The sequence below is a fragment of the Lissotriton vulgaris genome, chromosome 2_1 (genome assembly GCF_964263255.1).
Source record: "Lissotriton vulgaris chromosome 2_1, aLisVul1.2, whole genome shotgun sequence".
In the NCBI taxonomy this organism is placed as follows: domain Eukaryota; kingdom Metazoa; phylum Chordata; class Amphibia; order Caudata; family Salamandridae; genus Lissotriton; species Lissotriton vulgaris.
In genome coordinates, this window is record NC_141687.1 from 891,465,493 (window position 1) to 891,486,101 (window position 20,609).

At 45.6% G+C, this 20,609-nt stretch overlaps 1 protein-coding gene across 1 annotated transcript in view; it reads left to right on the top strand.

The window, feature by feature from the left end:
- Nucleotides 1-3,320: 3,320 nt before the first annotated feature.
- The window catches only part of AKIRIN1 (akirin 1), a 110,880-nt gene continuing 93,591 nt past the window's right edge, over nucleotides 3,321-20,609 (top strand). Inside the window, exon 1 of the mRNA XM_086956429.1 lies at nucleotides 3,321-3,737. Coding sequence (XP_086812555.1) covers nucleotides 3,524-3,737 — 214 coding nt within the window. The 5' untranslated portion in view covers nucleotides 3,321-3,523. The remainder of the gene's footprint in view (nucleotides 3,738-20,609) is intronic.

Below are 20,609 nucleotides of genomic sequence, written 5' to 3' on the forward strand. Positions count from 1 at the left end.
CACAATGGCGTATTATACATTTTTAAAGTGGGGTTTGTTTTATAAGTCATAACTCCCCTCCCCCATGCTTGTCTCCCCTCCCCCTGTCTGGAAAAGTGTCTCTTGCCTTTGGCAGCAAGCGGATGTTTTTGTATGTGCTGGCAAATTGGCACATCCCATTTCCCCCTCCCATCCCCCAAGCCCCCTCCTCTTCTCTGTGATGGATGCAGCTAATTGCACTCAGCTCCTTCTCAGCAGAGGCTGCGAGCATCTCCCCTCCCCCTCTCCGTGCATTTTTGTGAATGGGGCTCATTATCTATGCAGGTTCCCCTCGCTCCATTCAAGCCTCTCTCCCTCCTCTGCTCTTTTCTACAGACCCCGTGGGGAGGAGGAAGTGCTCTCTTCATGACCACAAACTTTAACGCCCTCGCAATCTCCTACTTTGGCACCATTGGTGGACCGATTTTATATAATTGTCTGTTCGCGTATATGCCTTTTGCACTTTACGAGTCTCCTACTATCATTCTCTTTTTGTATACCGTGGCAGCCCATATCCTGCACTGGGAGCTGCTGGCTTCCCGGTGCTTCTCTCGTTCCATCCCTGACATGGTAGCTGGGGCAATAATCCCGTAAGCTCCCAAAGCGTCAGTGATAGAGTGTCTGATTTGGGACTAAGAGCAGTGTTTAATTTATTTTAAAAACAAAGTGTCTATGCCCGAAGCTCTGCTCAGAAGCCCACGGTTGTACGAGTAAATCTCGTCTCGCCTGATATCGAGGCGGATGGTCTTAAATACAGGTCATGACTCATTAATCCACTGCCAGACACCTTACATTCCAACACACCCGGTTCAGATCGAAGACTACTGATTTCAAAGCTACCCCCCAAATCACTCACACTCACTCACTCACCCTCACTCACCCTCACTCACCCTCAACCCCTCACCCTCACTCAGCCTCACTCACCCTCACTCACCCTCACTCACCCTCAACCCCTCACCCTCACTCACCCTCAACCCCTCACTCACCCTCACTCCCTCACCCTCACTCACCCTCACACTCACTCACCTTCAACCCCTCACCCTCACTCACCCTCAACCCCTCACCCTCACTCACCCTCACTCACCCTCAACCCCTCACCCTCAACCCCTCACCCTCACTCACCCTCACTCACCCTCAACCCCTCACCCTCACTCACCCTCACCCACCCTCACTCACCCTCAACCCCTCACCCTCACTCTCACTCACCCTCACTCACCCTCACTCACCCTCACTCACTCACCCTCACTCACCCTCACTCACTCACCCTCACTCACCCTCACTCACCCTCACTCACCCCCTCACCCTCAACCCCTCACTCACCCTCACTCTCACTCATCCTCACTCACCCTCAACCCCCCACCCTCACCCTCACTCACCCTCAAACCCTCACCCTAACTCACCCTCACCCTCACTCACCCTCAACCCCTCACTCACCCTCACTCACCCTCAACCCCTCAACATCAACCCCCACTCACCCTCACCCTCACTCACCCTCACCCTCACTCACCCTCACCCACCCTCACTCACCCTCACTCACCCTCACCCACTCTCACCCACTCTCACCCTCACTCACCCTCACTCTCACTCACCCTCAACCCCTCACTCACCCTCACTCACCCTCAACCCCTCAACATCAACCCCTCACCCTCACTCACCCTCACCCTCACTCACCCTCACTCACCCTCACCCTCACTCACCCTCACCCTCACTCACTCACCCTCACTCACCCTCACCCTCACTCACCCTCACTCACCCTCACCCACTCTCACCCTCACTCACCCTCACTCTCACTCACCCTCACTCACCCTCACTCACCCTCACTCTCACTCACCCTCACCCTCACTCACCCTCACTCACCCTCACTCTCACTCACCCTCACTCCCCCTCACTCACCCTCACTCTCACTCACCCTCAACCCCTCACTCACCCTCACTCACCCTCACCCACCCTCACCCTCACTCACCCTCACTCACCCTCAACCCCTCACCCTCACACAGTGCAATAGGTCTCGGAGCATTTGAGTTAGAGCTTTTAGAAATGTTTATGGCTTTTTTTGTTTTATTCTTTAGCATTGGCTACAGGAAACAAAAATGCTAAAGATTTACAAAAAAACCCATAAACAATTCTAAAAGCACTAACTCTAATGCTGCGAGATCTATTGCATTTCCAATGCTTGTTAAGTAATTGAATATCTTTAGATGGGTTTCTTTCTATCAATCATGCAACTGGACCCATTACCATCTTGACTGTTGGGCTACTCTCTTTGATGGTTCTCTAACATGGTTGTGATTACCCACAGCTGGTACATTATTGAGCACACCGGCTATCTAATCCCGTCACTCATAGCTTTTAATATGGTAGCTTAGTTGTACATAATACTTTCTCAGTCATATCTAAAGTAACAAAAATGCTTCTCACACTCCTTTATTATAACTTTGAAGCATGCTGCAGACTTCTGTACAGCACAGAAAACATACGCAAAGTCAATATCTCTGGCTAAATACTTATAAGTTACCAAAGGCGAGACCTATTGGCTATGCCAATGCTTGTTTCTTTTAACTCTGTGATGCGGTCTTTTTTCACACTGGCACAAAGCTTTATTTCCTGCCACTCCTTTAAAAATTGCCAGCTGTGATGGCCCAGCATCTGTTTCGAGCTCACAGTGAATGGGTAAGACCAAACCCAAAGCATGACCGGGTGAAAGACAGAGAGGAGAGACACTCACAGCTGCAGCGTCTGCAAGTACAAACCTCGGAAACCAAATCAGACAACTTAGAACGAAAAACAAGCCATTGATTTGTTTGTATGCGATGCGTTGCCTACAGACACATTAAACCGTAGCTACATATTTGCAAAGGTTGAAAGGATACATTAATCTTATAATCGGTCAATCCATTTGTAGGAACCCTATTTTGAAAGCGACCAAACCTATTTCTTGAATTGTTATACAAACTAGATGAATATGAAAAATCACAAGGAATTAAATCCACGGGTTTTGAACACATTTTAGACAGTATTGACCGTGTAAAGGCTCCTGGTCATTTAAATATGGCCGCTACGTTTTATAAGTCTCGCCTATTGCCGATACAGCTGTAACGAAGGCGTCAGGCATGTAAATAATAATTTTAAAAAAGTGGAGGAGTGAGCTCCATTACCTATTCCAGGCAAGTAACGGAAAATAAGCCTCTGCAAAAGTACCAGTGTCTTGGTCGGAGAAAAAACTATCTCTAGGGGAAACCCGAGTCTGTGACCCTGGGGAGCCCCCACCACCCCCACGTTGCTGTTGTAGGCGTACCCTGTGTGACGTTTAGGTGACGTCCCAATCGAAGACGGTTGGCAGGCTGCCGGGAGAGAGACGCCATTGCTGTTTCTTCGTCAAAGTGAAAGTGCTGCTCAGGGCGGCGGTGGGCTGTGTGGGGATTTATCTCCGTCCGCTCCCTTGACCGTGTCCGGGCGTCTCTCCGTCCTCTAGTTGCCCAGGGGCGCGGTGTAAGCGGCTGCGGACATGGCGTGCGGTGCCACTCTGAAGCGGCCCATGGAGTTCGAGGCCCTGCTTAGCCCGCAGTCCCAGTCTCCTAAGCGCAGGAGGTGCGCCCCGCTGCCTGGGTCTCCTGGGGGACATTCCCCGCAGCGGTGCGGTCTGATGTCCCACGGCGAGGAACAGCCTCATGGAACACCACCGCCTCTGCCTTTCGTTGGGGAGCGACGCCTCACCCCAGGTAACCGCAGAGGAGGCTCAGGCCAAGCAGCACAGGGAAAGCGACGACATGGAGGTTATCCGGGGACAGCGATCTGGGTCAACGCGATTGATGGTGGTCTATCAAAGAGGGAGTAGAAAACCAGAATTCAATAGTAATATATTGAAATGACCATCACCGCAGAAGAAGCTCGAAATTCAATGTGTGTCCGTCTTCTAAATGAGGAATGCTGTTGTGTGGGGTGTGGGCGCAGGGCTTCACGGTTGGTCAATATTTTGGTGTGGGTAGGTGCACAGAGATTTGAGTTTCTGGATGTAAGTATCGGCAGCAGTCGAATTCTACCATCCCACCACCACTTCTTACTCCTGGGCTTTAAATATACATTTGTGTGGGGGCGCGGCATAGGCGATTTATTAGACACAGAAAACAAAGCATCTGTTGAAAATCCTAGTTGACCATGCCTATGTATCACTTGCCCATCCTTCTGTCTTGTTTTAACTTTAACTCTTTTTGCACTGATGAAAGAACGATATTTTTGTTACAGATGGATACGCGTTGTTAGGAACTTTTATGTGATTGAGGGCACAGATATGATTTTTAAACCTGCGTCCGAATATTCTGAGATTAGGGTTGAGGCTGTATCATATCTGTCCAGCCTTTTTTATGTTCTGGCAAGCGGAGTGCTGTCAAAACGTGGATGAATCTTTGTAATGGTTTCAGTCCATCACTGGCTAGGGTACTGATTTATTGTGCTATCTAAGTTAAGTGGAACACTATGTGTTCTGTGCTAGCGGATCCTTCTAGATATGCCACAGGTGACTAGACAAAGAGATCGTTGGTTGACCGTAAAGGTAGTGATGGCCATTTAAATGTGAAGTTACGTTTTTTCTGTATCAAATACATGTTCGAGATTCTTCCTCCGTTTTTTTTTTCGACACGATGGGTTTGCTTTTAGCCAGCTTTCATTTGTAGGTAAATAAATCCCCATGGCATCCTCCTTGTTCTACAACATGATCCATAATTTTCTTTACTTACCTTTTTCCTCAGGAAATTGGTTGCTGCGCGTAATTCCTTATTCTGTATTGTTTTAAGGCAATCCATATTAGCCAGGCAGCTCGTTCATTGAACAATGCTTCCTCAGTACGACTGTTTTTACTCTGACACGTATACTTGCAATTTTTCCTACTTTTTTGCACAGGCATACTTTTTTTATTTTTTGCTTTGAATTCGTCTGTTCCAGTACTGGTGTGAAAGGTGAGCTTGCTGCCCTAATACAGAAACGTTCAATTATACTTAAAGGGGTGAATGTGGTTTTCAATAGCGCGAATTTGACCCAAAGGTATCGGAGCGCTTTACATGAGCACCACTTGCATTACAGATGGACTCATTCATGTTTTATGTTAGCGCGGGGAGATTAAGTGATTTTGCCCATAATCCGAGGATGTTAAGGTCGACCACTCTAGCCGTTAGGCCACAGGATTGCCCTTGTCTGTTTTTGTTATGCCTCACCCCTTCTTTGCTACACTTAGCTGGTTGTTGCCTACATACTGATAATGATTTAGTGGTCAAGAAAGTTGTGCCTAATTGCTTTTAAGGCTGTGTTAATACATTTGCAAATGTCTACGCTTCTCCCTATTATTTAATCATTTGAATAGACTTGTCACCCATGAGCAAATTGGTACCGGATAACGGCCGTGTTCGTGTGTACTACGTCTTTGTACATTCACTTGTCTGTTCGTATTAATTGTATAGTTGTTGCTTATTTGAGTGCTGCTTCTCATGATGACAGGCTCCCCACCGTGAAGTATGATCCTATGGAAACCGATATGTGATTTTTGATTCACGTAGATTTCGATTTTTATATTTCCAAATACTATAAACGCCCACAGGCACACATATATGCAAGTCAGGAATGTGTGTTGTTGAGACCTGATAAGTAACTTATTTATCACAGCTTCATTTCGCTTATACTGCATCACACAAACATTCTTTTCCTAGCGTGCTTCTATTTTTTGTTTTTGCTGTACGTGTTATGCCTATACTAGTCATATACATCATAGTTGTCCATCGCAAAGGATTTAAGATCTTCCATAACTGTTTGTGAGTCAATGACTAATTTTTGACATCTTGTTTTTTTTTTTCGGCCTGTTCTTCCTTAATTAAAAATAATTAAGGCACCTTAACATCCTTTTATTCTTGCTATTGTGTTCTGGCGCTTGGGTCCCTTAAGCTACTGTAGCTAGACAGGCACAAACGTACTGCCTTTCTGTCGAATACTGAAGAAACGGGCTTTAGTAAATGCATTAGGTTTCGCCTGTTTGATTAATAATGAGCAGTTTTTTGTTGAAAGTCTAGCTTTCTGCGTAGTTGTACAATATACGTTATAGTAAGTCGGTTAAAGTGTTATGAAGCCTTAATGTACAAAAAAGCAATATATTGTGCTGTTACTAGTGGTATATTGCAGGCAAGTAATAGCAACATTTTGAAAAATGAAGGAATGAAATAGTATAATTTATTGATGTAATAGCAAAATTATGTGTTTAGAGGAGTTCTGAAACTGTTGTGCCCGGTGACACTGCACCATTGAAACCATGGCCCTAGTGCCTGCTAGATAACTGCACTTGTGACTGCCTGTTTAGTAGTACAATTTAGCGATATTCTGTGTTTAGTGAGATCCCTAGAGCGTTAGGCTCTGCTGCCACTTTACCTTCTGCACCATTCAATTTCATGACCTTGTTGTCTGCAAAATAACTGCACTTGAGACAGCTTGTTCAGTAGTAAGAGCTTTTGGTCCCGGAGCTTCTGCACTTGCTGCACCATTCAGATCATGACCCTATTGCCTGCTAGATAAATGCAATTGTGACTGTTTTGTTTAATAGTAAAATCTAGCAATAATCTGGGTTAACTGAGGCTCCTAGAGCTTTTGGCCCCAGTCACTACACCTGCTGCACCATTCAAATCAATTCCCTTGAGATCATGACCCTGTTGTCTGCAAGGTAACTGCACTTCTGGCTGCCTGTTTAGTAGTTAAATATAGCAAAGCTCTTTTATATTAACTTTGTTAAACCCCCAATGTTTATTACAACATTTAGAATTTGATCATAACAACCAAATAATATAACCGCTTCACTGCAGCCGGAATTTCCCCGCGGTGCTGAGGAATTTGACGCATGCGAGGTTCGGACGGGCCCCGGCCGTCCTCCGCACAAGCCCACTGTGATGTCAGACGACTGGGTGCCGTCCGACGCACGGAAGAGGTTAAGTTGAAAAAATCAATCCGATCATGCCTACAAAGTGCAAAGAAAGGCACTGAGTCATGAATAGGAAATGCCACAAACGTTCTAAGGCTAAAGCATCTGCGTTACACAACTAAGTAATACAAAGCAAGCCTTCCAGCATACTGTTGAAAGCTGTCTAACTTTTCTGTGGGAAGAAATCTTATCTTGACAGGGAATGGGGCTTAAACAGTGGGAACAGCTTTAGAAGTATTGTAAATGCGTGCAGCCAGGGGAAGTAAAAAAAAAAAAAGAAGTTCCACACAACAGCGGATGAAGACAGCAATTCGGCTTGTGGGAACTGGTAAGAGCCCCCTTTAAGATCTATTAAATGCAAGAGATTTCACAAGCACCATGCAAGCGCTGTGCAGGTAGATGTGCAGTGGCATTGGCTTTATGCATAACCCTAAGAGATTTCATTGCACTAGCAACTCTTATTTTCTATATCGGTATCCGAGTTTTGCTGACAGACCCTTTGTAGTGGGATGCATATTAACATAATTTACTTACTAGTGAATTTATCGCCACCATAAACTCTAAGTTAAGACTTTATTCTAATTTTACACTCCTTCCTAAGTGAAGTCTAGTCTAATCTAACATATTTCATTCTAGTGTGCCATGTTCTGTCCACGGTTTTGGAAGGTGATCATCATTTGAATGTAGAAATGCACACTTGAAAGCTCTCATTTAGTGACCAGGCCTGATCTTTTCTTGAAATTCAGCATTCTCAACTAGGCCACACATGCACTCGCGCTTGCAATTCATCACAGCAGCAATAAGCTCCTTTTCTACTATGTGCTAATTAGCCTCGAAACAGTTATTTTTGTTAGTTAGATGAAATCATTTTGTATTTACAGCTTATGTGGGTTGCACATATGTCCTGGTAGATGTGGCACTCACAGTGAAATCTCTTACAAAGTCGCCTTGCTGAACTAAGTGTCAGAACTTTGTCATGAAAAGAGTTAGCAACATGAGCCATGGCGATTACTTTCTAAAGCACTGGCATGTTATGAGTTGCACTTTATGTATTGCTTTAAAGGTCCTCTTTCAATTCTTAATTAAAACATTTTTTATCCCCTTCTGCACTGCGCACATTTTTGCGCTGTGCAGGGGGTTTAATTAGTGGGCGGGATTCGGACGGCGCCTGTCTGTCATCAGCACACGCCCACTGTGACGTGGGACGGCCAGGGGCCGTCCGAAGCACACAAGGGGTTAACTAACATTATATTCAGATTTCATCATAATGGTCTTCATGTTAATTACTGCATGTTTACACTACATACCATGGATCGATATGGAATGCTTTTATCCCTATGCCAATTACTTTTTCTGCCAAAAGCGTTATTTTGGAAAATAGTGAAGGGTGACTTTAATTTCGCAATTTGAAGGGTTATCTAAATTTGGACTTCTAATATGTACTTGAATTAAATGACTGACTTAAATTCAGAAGAAATAAAATGTATTCATTGTTTTTTTTTTTTTTTGTCCTCATATCCCCCATGGTTTAAGAAAGCCATTTAGAATAAGCATTGGTACCGTTGACACAGTATTATTACTGGGAGGGATCATTTAAATTCGAGGGGGAAGGACATAAATCCCGCAACTGTCTCAGCTTGATATCCTTTTAGGCTACCAATGGGGAGGCCTACTGCTGGGCCTGGGCCGGAGTATGACTGGACAACATTTGGATTTGGCACCATAGTAGTGTAATCATGGGACCCGGGGGGGGGAAAAAACCCGGATCTTTATTGTGCCCATACAAACAAATGCCAAAAGGCCCTTTTTGTTTTGGTTTCCTGGTCTGGCTAGATCAATACGTGCAGTCTGTAAAGTAGATGTCAACCAATCCCCATGGGAAGGAGGGATATAATCCTTCCACCTCCTGCAGATCTCTCTCCTTGCCAGAAGGATCGTGTAAAAGACCAGGCTATTGGCTGTGTTTTGATTTTTCCTCAGGACTCCAAAGATCGCTAATGGTAAATATATGATAATTGGGATACCTAACGATGCCGTAAGAGTCTTGCCTATGGCCTCCCAATATGATGCAATTCGGGGACACTCAAAAAACATATGAATATCTGAAGCTGCAATCAGGCCGCACCTTGCACATGCCACTGAATTTCCTGAGGCAAATTTGGATAATCTTTGGGGAGAGTAATACGCCCTATGAAGGGTAAAAAGATGGTTTCTGCGAAGCCATGAGGGTTTCACCATACTTTTTAAGAGCTCAAATGAGGTAGACCAAAGTTCTTGTATGTCTTAAGCAGGGGAGGGGAATTCCTATCGCCCGACGCCCAAGACCTCTAGATTTCTTGCAAGGGCAAGAAGTTTTAATGTCTGTTTTGTCCGAAGGACAAGAAGACTGTGCACTGTAGTAATCGAGACACCAGCCGGAAACAAAGTGCTTTGTATGAGATGCAGTTACATTACACAGGGATTCATATTTTATTTTTAGGCACGGGGAGATTAAAAGATTTGCCCAGATTCACAGGATGTTGAACAGACACGGAGAACCGACTTTCCCAGCTCCAAAGTCGGACGCTCCGAATTTTAGGCAGCATCGTCTCCATTGAATTTGAATAGGAGAATGAATATGTTCAAATTGGCAGGTTCAAACACAAATTGCAATGCGCTGTCAGCTGAGAGGTTTTGGCGGTCTCCACGCAGCTTTCGTGCAGCTTCCAGGCTCCTCTTCTGTCTCTTTCAATCCTTAGAGCAAGAGGGAAAAATGATGCAGCTTCTGCAGTCCGAGAACAGCCACCGCACTGGCGGGTAAGAGCCTGGCAGACCCTGCTCTCACCTGGGCTCTCTGTTCACCCTTTTGATGCGCTACCCTTGGGCCTCTCAGATACAGCCCTCAGGTCGCAACCCACTCGCTCGCATTTGAGTCCTGGAGTGAAGTAATTCACGGCCCCCTCCCTTCGCACATTGCTTTCCCTCTGCACTTATCTGGTGCCTGTGCCCCCCACCAGGCTCACCTGCAGCCCCTGCTCCCTGCCCCTCGACATCTCATGTTACAACCAGGGTGTACATTAAAGCTCCGTCCAGTACTTCCATTTCCATAAGCCTCTCGCATTTCACACGGTGCCTGCACTATGCCTTTAACTCTCCTCGTGGCTTATCTGGCCCTTTGACCCTTAATTTCAATTAAGTAACGTTACCAAAACCTTGCATTTAAAATTGTCAGGGACTTCACATGCTTTTCTGTGCAGCAGTAAGCGTGACTTTAGGGATTCACTGGGGCGCTAAACTAAGGGTGATCTCTTTAATTTAACACATGCCCAGGATCACACAAAGTGGTTAAGTGGTTGTGATTGGAGGCTCAGCGCCCTCGTGTGGTAGCTGATAATAAAGCCACATTTCCATAAGAGCCTGGCGCATTGTGTGCCTACATAAGGCAGAAATGTACTTCAAATGTACTGGGAGGGGTAAATAAAGCAGCATGTACGGCAGGACAGTGGGTTTATGCAGTGTACAGAAACGTGTTTCTTAAAAATAGATAGGAAAGTAAACTGCGTTGAGAAGGTAATGTAAGTGTTTCCAAAGAAAATTTGCCTATAGAACCCCGGATTCTCTTTCACAGCTACATCTTGCAATGAAGCTGAACATGAAATTACACCACAGATCCAATACTTTTACTCCCAGGCAGTCAGGAAGGACGTTCTTTCTACTGGAAAGTGATCCTATGCAAAACAAATAAATACATCACATGGAAAAGTTCCAGTTAGAAGCTGCTTAAAGCAGAAACAGCTATCTTTGCAAACCTCTCAGGAGAGGCAGCAGAAGCAATTGAACGTGTACTTATGCTGTGTGCCAGCCGGCATAAATTACAAACTTACCAACTATAGAACATACTCTACTTGCTACGTAACACCCTAACCACCTCAAGCTATGTCTACCACCCTTACCTTCTCCTGTTTGCGGTCTCATAACTTGTCTTTTTTCTAATTCCCTGCTCACCCCATCTCCTTTCTCTTGCTGTGTCTAAAGTCTCTGCCATTGGTACAGTTTACCATTGTGACCCAGTCTAACTCGCATGCTGTATTTTTTTTACCCAATAAAAGCCCCCTTTTTTTTGCTTTTTATATATATCCTTATACATAGCTAACCAACTTTGGCTCCCTTCCTTTGCTCTCAAACTACCAGGGTAAAACCACTATTCCTCCACTTCCCTGCTGCCCTCCCTCCTTTCTGCCCTCTACTAACCATCTAGTTCCCTGTGTTTCTCATCTCCCTTTTCTGTTAAATGCCAAACCATCTCTCTTCTTTAAAAATCAGCATAACCCTAGCTTTGTTGTATTCCCTACCCCGAAGCCATAAGTGGTTCCTTCTTTAGGACCTCTTCCATATTTAGATGTTAACTAATGGGCCATCCATGGTTCCCACTTTAACCCCCACCTAAGGGCATTGCTGCCTTCCTCTGCAACTCCTCCCTCCTGCCCACCCTGTTATATCACTGCCACCCTGTGTACCTCCTCCCTCAGGGCATCACTGCACCCCTCCGTAACCCACCCTGCACCCCCCGATACATCACTGGCTCTCCATGTAACCTCTTGATCATCACTGACTCCCACTGTAATGCTGATGTGAATGTTTGTAAATCTTGTTACCTCTGTCATACATGTGATGGAGGGTTTTCCATGTTCTGGTGTCGGGCGTGCTTAGAACATGTTACACCTGGAGGACACTGACAGGTGCTTCATTTTAAAAATCTTGTGTACAGTGCACAGGTGCAACACTTGCCTCAGTGGTCTCTATTGACTTGTTCTCTGGCTGCTGTCCTGAGGGAGACACCTACGGATTTGCGAAGTATTAATAACATTCTGGGGATGTTATCAATTTTTGGAGGCTGAATACTGGGGCAGCCACCTCCATATTAACCGCATGACCAAGGTGACTATCGCATTTACTGTGAGTTCATTCTTTTTATCCTATTTTTCCATTCCTCCTTCTTCTTTTGCAAATGTCTGACTTTTTATGTTGTCTTTCTAACACCCAACTATGTAACCCTTTCTTTAAGTTGCCATTGATTTTTGACCCTATTCCATAACCTATCATTCCTTTCTGTCTATCTGCAGACTTGTGATTTGGCTTTCCGGGACAAAATGATGGTTGAGCAAATCTGGATAGCACAAAGTAAAAACTATTCATAAGTTGTTGTTTCTGGTCAAAATCCTCAGTGTCTGCGCCTATGTCCTATCAAAATGCACCTACAATTTGCTAGAGTACTCTCGAGCCTCCATCTGAAAAAATGGAGAAAGTTTTGAAAACAAACAAGTTAATTCTTCTGGCTTTTGTCATCAGGCCCCGGAGATCTTTTTTTGCTAGATTTGTCCTGCCAGTCACATTATTCATGGTTCTCCCTGGATGTCTGCTTATACCACTGTGTACTTTATTAAAACATGCCAGTCTTGGTTCTAGCTGATTTGTGACAATCTTTTATATTCATTGTAAATATCTTGTACAAAAATATACGTCATGTAAATATGCAATATTGATTTACCAGTATAGCATACACCGGGTAAAGTGTAATTTCTGATTCCTGTATGCTCCCTCTTTGTGGACATTGTTCTCCCAATGCTTCAGCACTAGGATGCCTAAAATGCACTCTCTAAGATCAAACGTACAATTTTGGTGGTCGGTTTAACTGATTTAGGAAATAGGTAAGACAAGTAGATTTCTTTGCAGGACAAGTAGTTTTCTGCACAATTTTGTCCACTGGACAAGTACATTTTTTAAACAATTCCACACCCCTGTTAAGTCAATATTAAGTCACCCCAAAGTTGAGTTGGTAACTTAAATTCCCCATCTGATTCGTCTCGTAGGAGTTTATACCATTGTGAAATCTCACGTTTGGTTGAAGGGGTACATACCAAATTAGTTATTAGTTTACTATGCCCACCAAGAGGAAACCTATTTCGTTTTATTGGTGGATCATTATATGACTGTGTATGTATTTAAACCTCGAAAGGGTTGGACCTATTTTATTCTGTAAATACTCCCATGAAAGCAGGTCCCCCTCATAGAAAAGATTCCCCCATTCTTTAAGGCCTGCCTCTCTCAAAGGAGTGGCTAGGGTATCTTCCAACCAGGCTGGACTATCAGGTAACCCCTCAAAGCGGTGTTTTATCACAGTAATACCCCTGTTTAATTGATTTTATTACCTCAGACCAGGTTTTCGCCAAACCAAGCGGGACCTTCAATTTGATCTTTTTGAAGAATTTCGGGTTACCAAATTTAAATAAGTATCCCGACTGGCTGAGGCCTTCCCCTTTCAACATGGCCGAAAACATTAATCCTATCCCATAGTCAGTAGGTTTTTTTAGAAGCATTTGTGTGTGTGATAGCTGAAAAGCCCACAAATATAATTTTAAGTCTGGTGCGGCTAATCCTCCCTTCTCCCATCGCAGTCTAAGCTTCTTCCAAGCTATTCTTGGTATTTTTTTGTTTTAGATAAAAGAAGTGATATCTGACTGTATTTTAGTTATGTGAGTCTGATCAAAATAAAGGGGAATGGTGTTAAAAAGAAAAGAAAGTTTAGGCAGAATGGCCATTTTTACGAGGTTAACCCTCCCAATCAAGGATAATTGAAGGTGAGACCATGCATTAATTTCCTACATTCGTTAATGATTGCTATAGTATTTACTATGGCAGGTCTATTAATATCTTTTATGATATTTAGGCCCAGATATCGTCATGATTCACCCTCCTGTATTTCCAAGGAACTCGGATTGTCAATCCAGACCAAAATCTCTGTTTTTAATGTATTGATCTGGTAGCCTAATATTTTCCCAAACCCCTTAGCAGTTTCAAATATAACCGGGAGTGCAGTTTTTACGTCTGATGTAGGAACGAGCAGGTCATCAGCGTATAACGCCACCTTCTTTTCCCACCCTCTGTGACAAAAAGGAATGATGGCATTCTCTCTCCTCAGTTGTTGTGCGAGAGGTTCAATATGAAAGTCAAACAGAAGGGGGGAAAGCGGGCAACCCTGCCGAGTCCCTCGGAAAGGAGCCGGAATATTATCCAGCGCAGTTCCAGTAGACATCGGAAAATGCCAACCACAGATCGAGCACCCTTTCCTTGAGGCCCGACCGCCAGGGAAGATATTATGGCATTGGCCACGGGGAGGGGGGGCGTAAAGCAAGTAAATCTGCCGAAGTATAGCTAATCATATCTGTGAAACAGCACAGAGGTTCAGACGATAAAAAGACATATAGCCGTCCAGCCCCATCCGCTGCCGAGACGCTGACGGGCAGGACTCTGGCAAGACTCCGGCAAAGCAGGGGCCGACCCGCTGCGCGATCCCGCTGCGCTCGGAGGACTGGTTAAGTAGTCCCTCCAGGTGGGGAGCAAAGCGACCCTCCAGTACACTCAAGATGGCGCTGGAAGAGCGTCAAAGCCCTTCTCAAGATGGCGCCCGCTAGGGAAGCAAGAGAAACCCTCAGCCACCCCGGAAGCGGGCCCGCTCAAGCGGCGGTGCTCTCACAATTATGGTGCAGGTAAGGGGAGAGCCCCGAAAATGCTGCCAATTAAAATGAGGGTGAATAAAAATAAAAACGAACAAAAATGCAAAACAGGGTATTAAAAGCAGAACGCGCTCACCATGCTGCGCAAGAGCTGCTAAAGCTGCCAGTACCTGGCTAATAAATTCTATCAGGTGTACAACACACAGGGACCGCCTTAAGTAGTCCCTCTACTATTATGCTCTATGCTGAAGACTCCTCAAAGCCCTTCCTTATTTCCAACGTAAGAGCTGAAAACATACCTAGTATAGCCGCTGGTGTTATTTCATCATTGGCCGCAAACTTCGATTGATGGGGACGGAGAAACATGGTGTCCGCTGGTTAAGCGGTCGCGGTGCTCCGGTATGAGCTCCTGGTGAAGATCGCCACATCATGTAAATTATCTCAGAAATTTTGATTCTGACACTCACAATAGTTGGGGAGCTGAACCCTGACTTCGCGGGCTGACTCTGCCGTACCGGAGACTTTCGTGGCTGGGAATGCAGACCCGCTACATCGAGATTGAGTCACCAGCAGTCCGCTTTCTGCTTGAGTGCGGAACGGCAGCTGAGGGCGGGGAGAACGCGGGTTGCTGTCGGCTGCAAGTGCTTCGCAGCCCTGAATTCTGCTCTGCCTCATCTTACAACCGTTTGGGAGAGTGCGGAGCTGCATCGAAGAATACATCGAGTCTCCTACAGCTTGGGCTTTGGCAGTTTTCACAGACTGAGATAAGTGAACTGTGCCGAAGCCCTTAAAGAAACGGTAAGCCTTTACTTTGGTAAACAGAGGCCCCCTAATCACTACTACTTAGATTTCCCTGAGAGGGTTTTGCAGTCATATCTGCAGGAGTCCACGGGTGAGATAAAACAGCCTCAATTACCGCAACCATCGTTACTCCGTTTAAAGTCAGCCGCGCTGGAGCTGAGGAGAGGGAGGTTACTGAGAAGTCTGGGGCAGCCATATTACGCAGTCTCCTCTGACAAAATCTTGCGTAGTGCCCCAGAACTTGTAACTAAACTGCCAGGTATACAGTTAACACACATACCAGCACCTATATCATCAGCGGTGTCGGATATAGTGGAGGGGGAGATAAGGGGATTCTAGTTACTTCGGATCCTCTTACTACAACTTTGTCAGGTCAAGAGCGGTCAATAAAGCCAGTAGTTGCCTCAGAGTCTATTGCAAAAACACAGCCTCCCCCCCCCCCCCCCCCCCCTCAGTAAAACCAAAGCTACCGGCAAAAGAGGGCGGAAGAAGAAAGGTGCACTACTAGAAGATAAGGTTGAGATATTAGGCTCACCTAGTGGGGTGGTTGACCACACCGTAGCAGGTGAAGACAAAAAACCCTCCTTACTTAAGCACACAGGTCAAAGGAAGAGGCACCAAATACGGCTCGAATCCAAATCTAAAACAAAAACTAAAACGCAGAATACCATATCTGAGAAAAAAGCCAAGATTACCCCCTCCTTACGCTCCTACTTTAAAGTTATACCCCAAATACTACATCTGGCAGGGGATCACACCATGTCAGCCGGTTTTGAAGTGAAAACTTCTCCTCTAATGGATAAGATTTCTCCCGTTCAGGATTCTGAGGCAATAGTGGCAATAGATCAAGGAACAGAAGAAGGTGCTATAGAACCTGAAGCCAGTGAATCAAGTCTAGGAGAAGGACATGGGGATAACGAGAAAGGGTCAGGATCACAATCTTCTCTGACTCGGGAGGAGTCAGTACCAGTACCAGTTCCCATATTACAAGATTCAGAAGATTTGCTTGTCACTGAGGCTGCCCCATGCGGTTCGAATGAAGAAGCCGGAGCAGTTGGGGGAGATCTTTTTGATCAAATTGAATATTCCATAGACCCCCCTCACGGATCAATCCAAGTTTGCGGCCAATGATGAAATAACACCAGCGGCTATACTAGGTATATTTTCAGCTCTCACGTTGGAAAAATGTATTCATTGTTAAATTGAACACGACCACAGAGATCATCTACCATAAGTAAAAAGATGTTTTTTTTTTTTTGCTATTTGTCAGATCTTCCATTATAATTAGATCTCCTTTACAGAAAGCTTTTAGCTGTTTGTATTTGAAGACCTGTTGTGGACTGTAAATAATACTTGAAGTGGGGTTTAGAGTCTGCCCACTGCTCCCCATTGGTTGGCTTTCTTGTCAGCGTCATTTCCTTGTTTTTTGATCAATTATTTTCCTTCCCCTTGTTTATCCCCCCCGTTGAGCATAGCTTCTTTATCAACGTTTTCATCAGCTGAATTGTATGCTTTCACTGTTTACATTGCTTACATTTAGGAAAATACTTTTTTCTCTTTATGCACTCAATTTGGGTTGGGGTGCATGTTTCTATTTTTCGTGCACTCATACTGCTTCCTCTTCAAATCCCAACTCACCTGTCCATGTGTGTTCCCCGTCTGTTGCTTACCCTTTCAGTTTTTAACTCTCGCCTAGGCAGCGCTTGTGCCCATTTTCAAGGACGGCTCCATTTTCATGCGTTGTTACTCAGAGCTTGTGAGCACTATTTATTTCTTTAGGAAGGAACACTGGAGACCAATGCTTGTGGTTTACAGAGCTCTGTTGTAAACGGAATTGAAAATCTTGCTCTTACCTTGCGCCATTTGCTGTGCATTCAAAACAGGTCTGTTTTGGCTGCAGCTGCCTTCTACTTTTGAAACGTGCAGCCTGGCGGGTTTGACTGTAACTATAAGTGAGTGATTTCCGGCCTTACAGCTGACACTACTATAACTGAAACACCAACTCTTCTGTTAGCATTTCAGTATTCTTTACCCTTCTTTTGATGTAAAATGTATTGAAAGAACACAATGAATGGCCAAAGTAAGAGGACTAAATGTTTGTTTACAGTTCGCCTAAGCCTGCTTTAATCGATGATGAAGCAAAACAAATAAAACATTACTTGTCCTTCCTGCAGAGCTTTTTTCGAACTAGGGGAATGTCAGACGCAGTGGCCATTATCTTTTTAGTCTTGCAGATCCAAGGCTGGACCATTTTACTGCATGCCAAAGGCCTTGGTAAATGATAACAAAAGCACATTTTAGGCATGGTCTCCCATCACCTCATAAAGCAGTTTGTACTTCTCAAATGGCAACTGTAAGTAAATAGCAATTGGGAATTAATTGGGGCAGTGAACACTGTCAGCAATGCCTATTTAGCCTTGAGTACACAATTTATAAAAAGCTTATATGCGAAAGCAAGGCATGTCGGTTTTTTAAAATTAAAACGTCTACAGTTCTTTGCTCTGCTGTGACAGTGTATCCTGAAACTGGTGTCATAAATAACTGATTCCACAGGGAATATATATTGAGCCATGATAATGAAACACACCTCTCCTGTGTGCATGGAAGTTTTTACAAAGCAGGCTATTTAAACAAGCACTTGCAATGCAATAGGTCTTAGATTTGTTAAAAGTTAAGAGTTGACGTTGAAAATTACAATGTATTTTACTTTTGCTTTTTTACACCAATGGCAATAGCGCTATGCAAATATAATTACTCCACTGCAAATAAAAAAATAAAAGTAAAAAACTCTTATTTTTATATTAATGTTGGTTGCAACCCAGAAACATAAGACCCAGAGATACATTTTATGCTGAGTCACAATACACCACATAAAGGTGCAGTCCAAGACAGGCAAAAAAGTACAATGAGGAGTTTTTTGGTGACATGAGGATCCAGGAGTGATAAAGTAGCAGTGCCAGAAAAACCATAGGGTCACGTCCGCTCGTACGTGAACCATAGCCAAGAGGGACAGAAGGTTGTAGGGGCATCATTGGGAAAGGCAGTTAGGGGCCCGGTGCAGGCCAGCACTGGCAGCCGTCGCGGACCAAGGGCCGGCGGGGAGCGCGGGAGAGGCAACGCTGCTAGGGCGGGAGTGAGGAAGAAGGGGTAGGTGACTAGGGGCTGATCGAACAACAGGGCAGAAGTGACACCATCTCAGCACTGTGAACCCTGAGTCAGTTCCCCCTCCCCCCTGCAGAACACTCATTGAAAAACAACAACGGAGAGGCACATGAAACGGCAGAGGCGCTGGGGAGATAAGGTAATGGGGACAGTCACTGACCAATATCTGCGGTCGCTGCGGGCAAAGGGCCGGCGGGGAGCGCGGGAGAGGCAGCAGCACTGGAGTGAGAACAGGAGAGGAGATAGGCAACCAAGCGGCCCCATATGTCAACAGGGCGGGACCTGGCGGGCATCAAATCCCAAAACTCAGATGCAAGCGTCTGACAGCGGGAGGCGTCTTCCAGCCAACTCGCAACCTTAGGAGCTGGCCGCTGACCCCAACACATGGCCACTCTATGCCTGGCCAGCACCAAAAGCACCGCAATCAGCCGGCAAGAGTCGTCAGGGCAAAATCTAACAAAGCCGAGGAGACACAGGAGAGGATCAGGGCACACAGCCACGCCGGTGATGTCCGAGATAGTGGAGCAAATCGCCTGCCAGAACTCTTGAACCCTAGGACAAAGCCATGCCAAATGAGAAAAATCCGCGGCTGGGGCGGTACAACGCATACAAGAGTTCTCAGGGATAAGCCCGAGCCGCTGGAGATGCACAGGAGTGCTGTAAAATCTATGTAGGAACTTGAAATGAATCAAGCGGAGCCGATAGTTCGGGGAGAGCTTTGTAGTTTGACTACAGCAACAAAGCCAGTCTGCCTCCGAGGTATCAATTCCAAGATCCGCGCCCCACGCTTTGCGCTCCCTGGTCGAGGAGATGGGGGAAGATAACAGGGCAAAGACGTATAGTTTGATGTCTAACTTGTGTGGCGACGCGGAAGTGTATACAAAATCCAGGGTCAGGAAAGCAGGGGGGGGGGTTGTGGGAAGGTAGGGTGCAGTTTCCGGCAGGTATTCCGCAGCTGATAGAACAGGAGTGTGTCCTGTAACGATGGAGAGTGAGTAGAGGGAATTGTTTGGCTAGAGATCTGCTTAAATTCTCAGGCCACGCGACAGTTAGGGGTATGGGTATGTTGGAGAAGAGGTAAAGGAATTTAGGAAGGACCACCATCTTGGCTATAGCGATGCGACCGGCCAGGGGCAGCGGCATGTGGCTCCATAGAGTGATCTTAGATTCGAGCCAGTCCATCGATCGCCCAAGTCTCTACTCAGTCAAATGCCCAAGTAGCACGTGGGACCGGATACCCACTCAAATGGGAAATCTGGCACGAAGGGGAGGGTGGCATCCGTCAAAGGGAAGAGAACAGACTTACTCCAGTTTACCTGGATGCCTGAGAGCCAACCAAAGCGAATAACCTCCTGCACCAAGGGACTGAGGTTGTCCTGGGGATAACGGACATAGAGAGTAATATCGTCCGCATACATGGAAACTAGGAGGGAGCGGGACGAGAAGCCAATTCCTCTGGGAGTATGGTGCTGCCATAACCGAGCGGCCAGAGGCTCCATTGCGATGGCAAAAAGCATGTGCGATAATTGGCACCCCTGACTGGTACCACGAGTAATGTTGATGGGGTCGGACACCTGACCATTAATGCGCAGACGAGCGGTGGGGTTGGAATAAAGGAGCTTAATATTACGCAGACAGTGGGAGCTGAATCCCATACGCGGCTGGATATAAAAAAGGAAGGGCCACTTCAGCGTATCAAACGCCTTCGTGGCGTCAAGCAGGGCAGCCACGGCCGGAGGATTAGGATTAATTTGATGTAAGACGGAAAAGCTAGTGCAGAGATTGTGGGAGGTAGCCCTACCAGAGATGAAACCAGATTGATCGGGAAGCATAATGGTGGGCATTAATAAAAGGAAACGAGAAGCCATTAATTTGGCAAAGATTTTGTTATCGATATTAATAAGGGAGAGGGGGCGGAAAGATGCCAGTGTCAAAAGACTCATTGCACATAGCCGCCAAGTGCGTTTCCAAAATGGTGGCAAACTATTTATAAAAAGAGGCAGGCCGGCCGTCACGGCCCGATGCCTTGTCACTGGGAAGGCTGCTGGTGGCTGCCAACATTTCTTCCCTAGAGAAATGCTAGTCAAGGCATTTTCGGTGGTAGTCGAGCCAAACTAGGGCAATGGACTCGAAATACTGGTCAAACCCCTCTGGGGATGGAGAGGGGCCGGCAGAGTAGAGCTGAA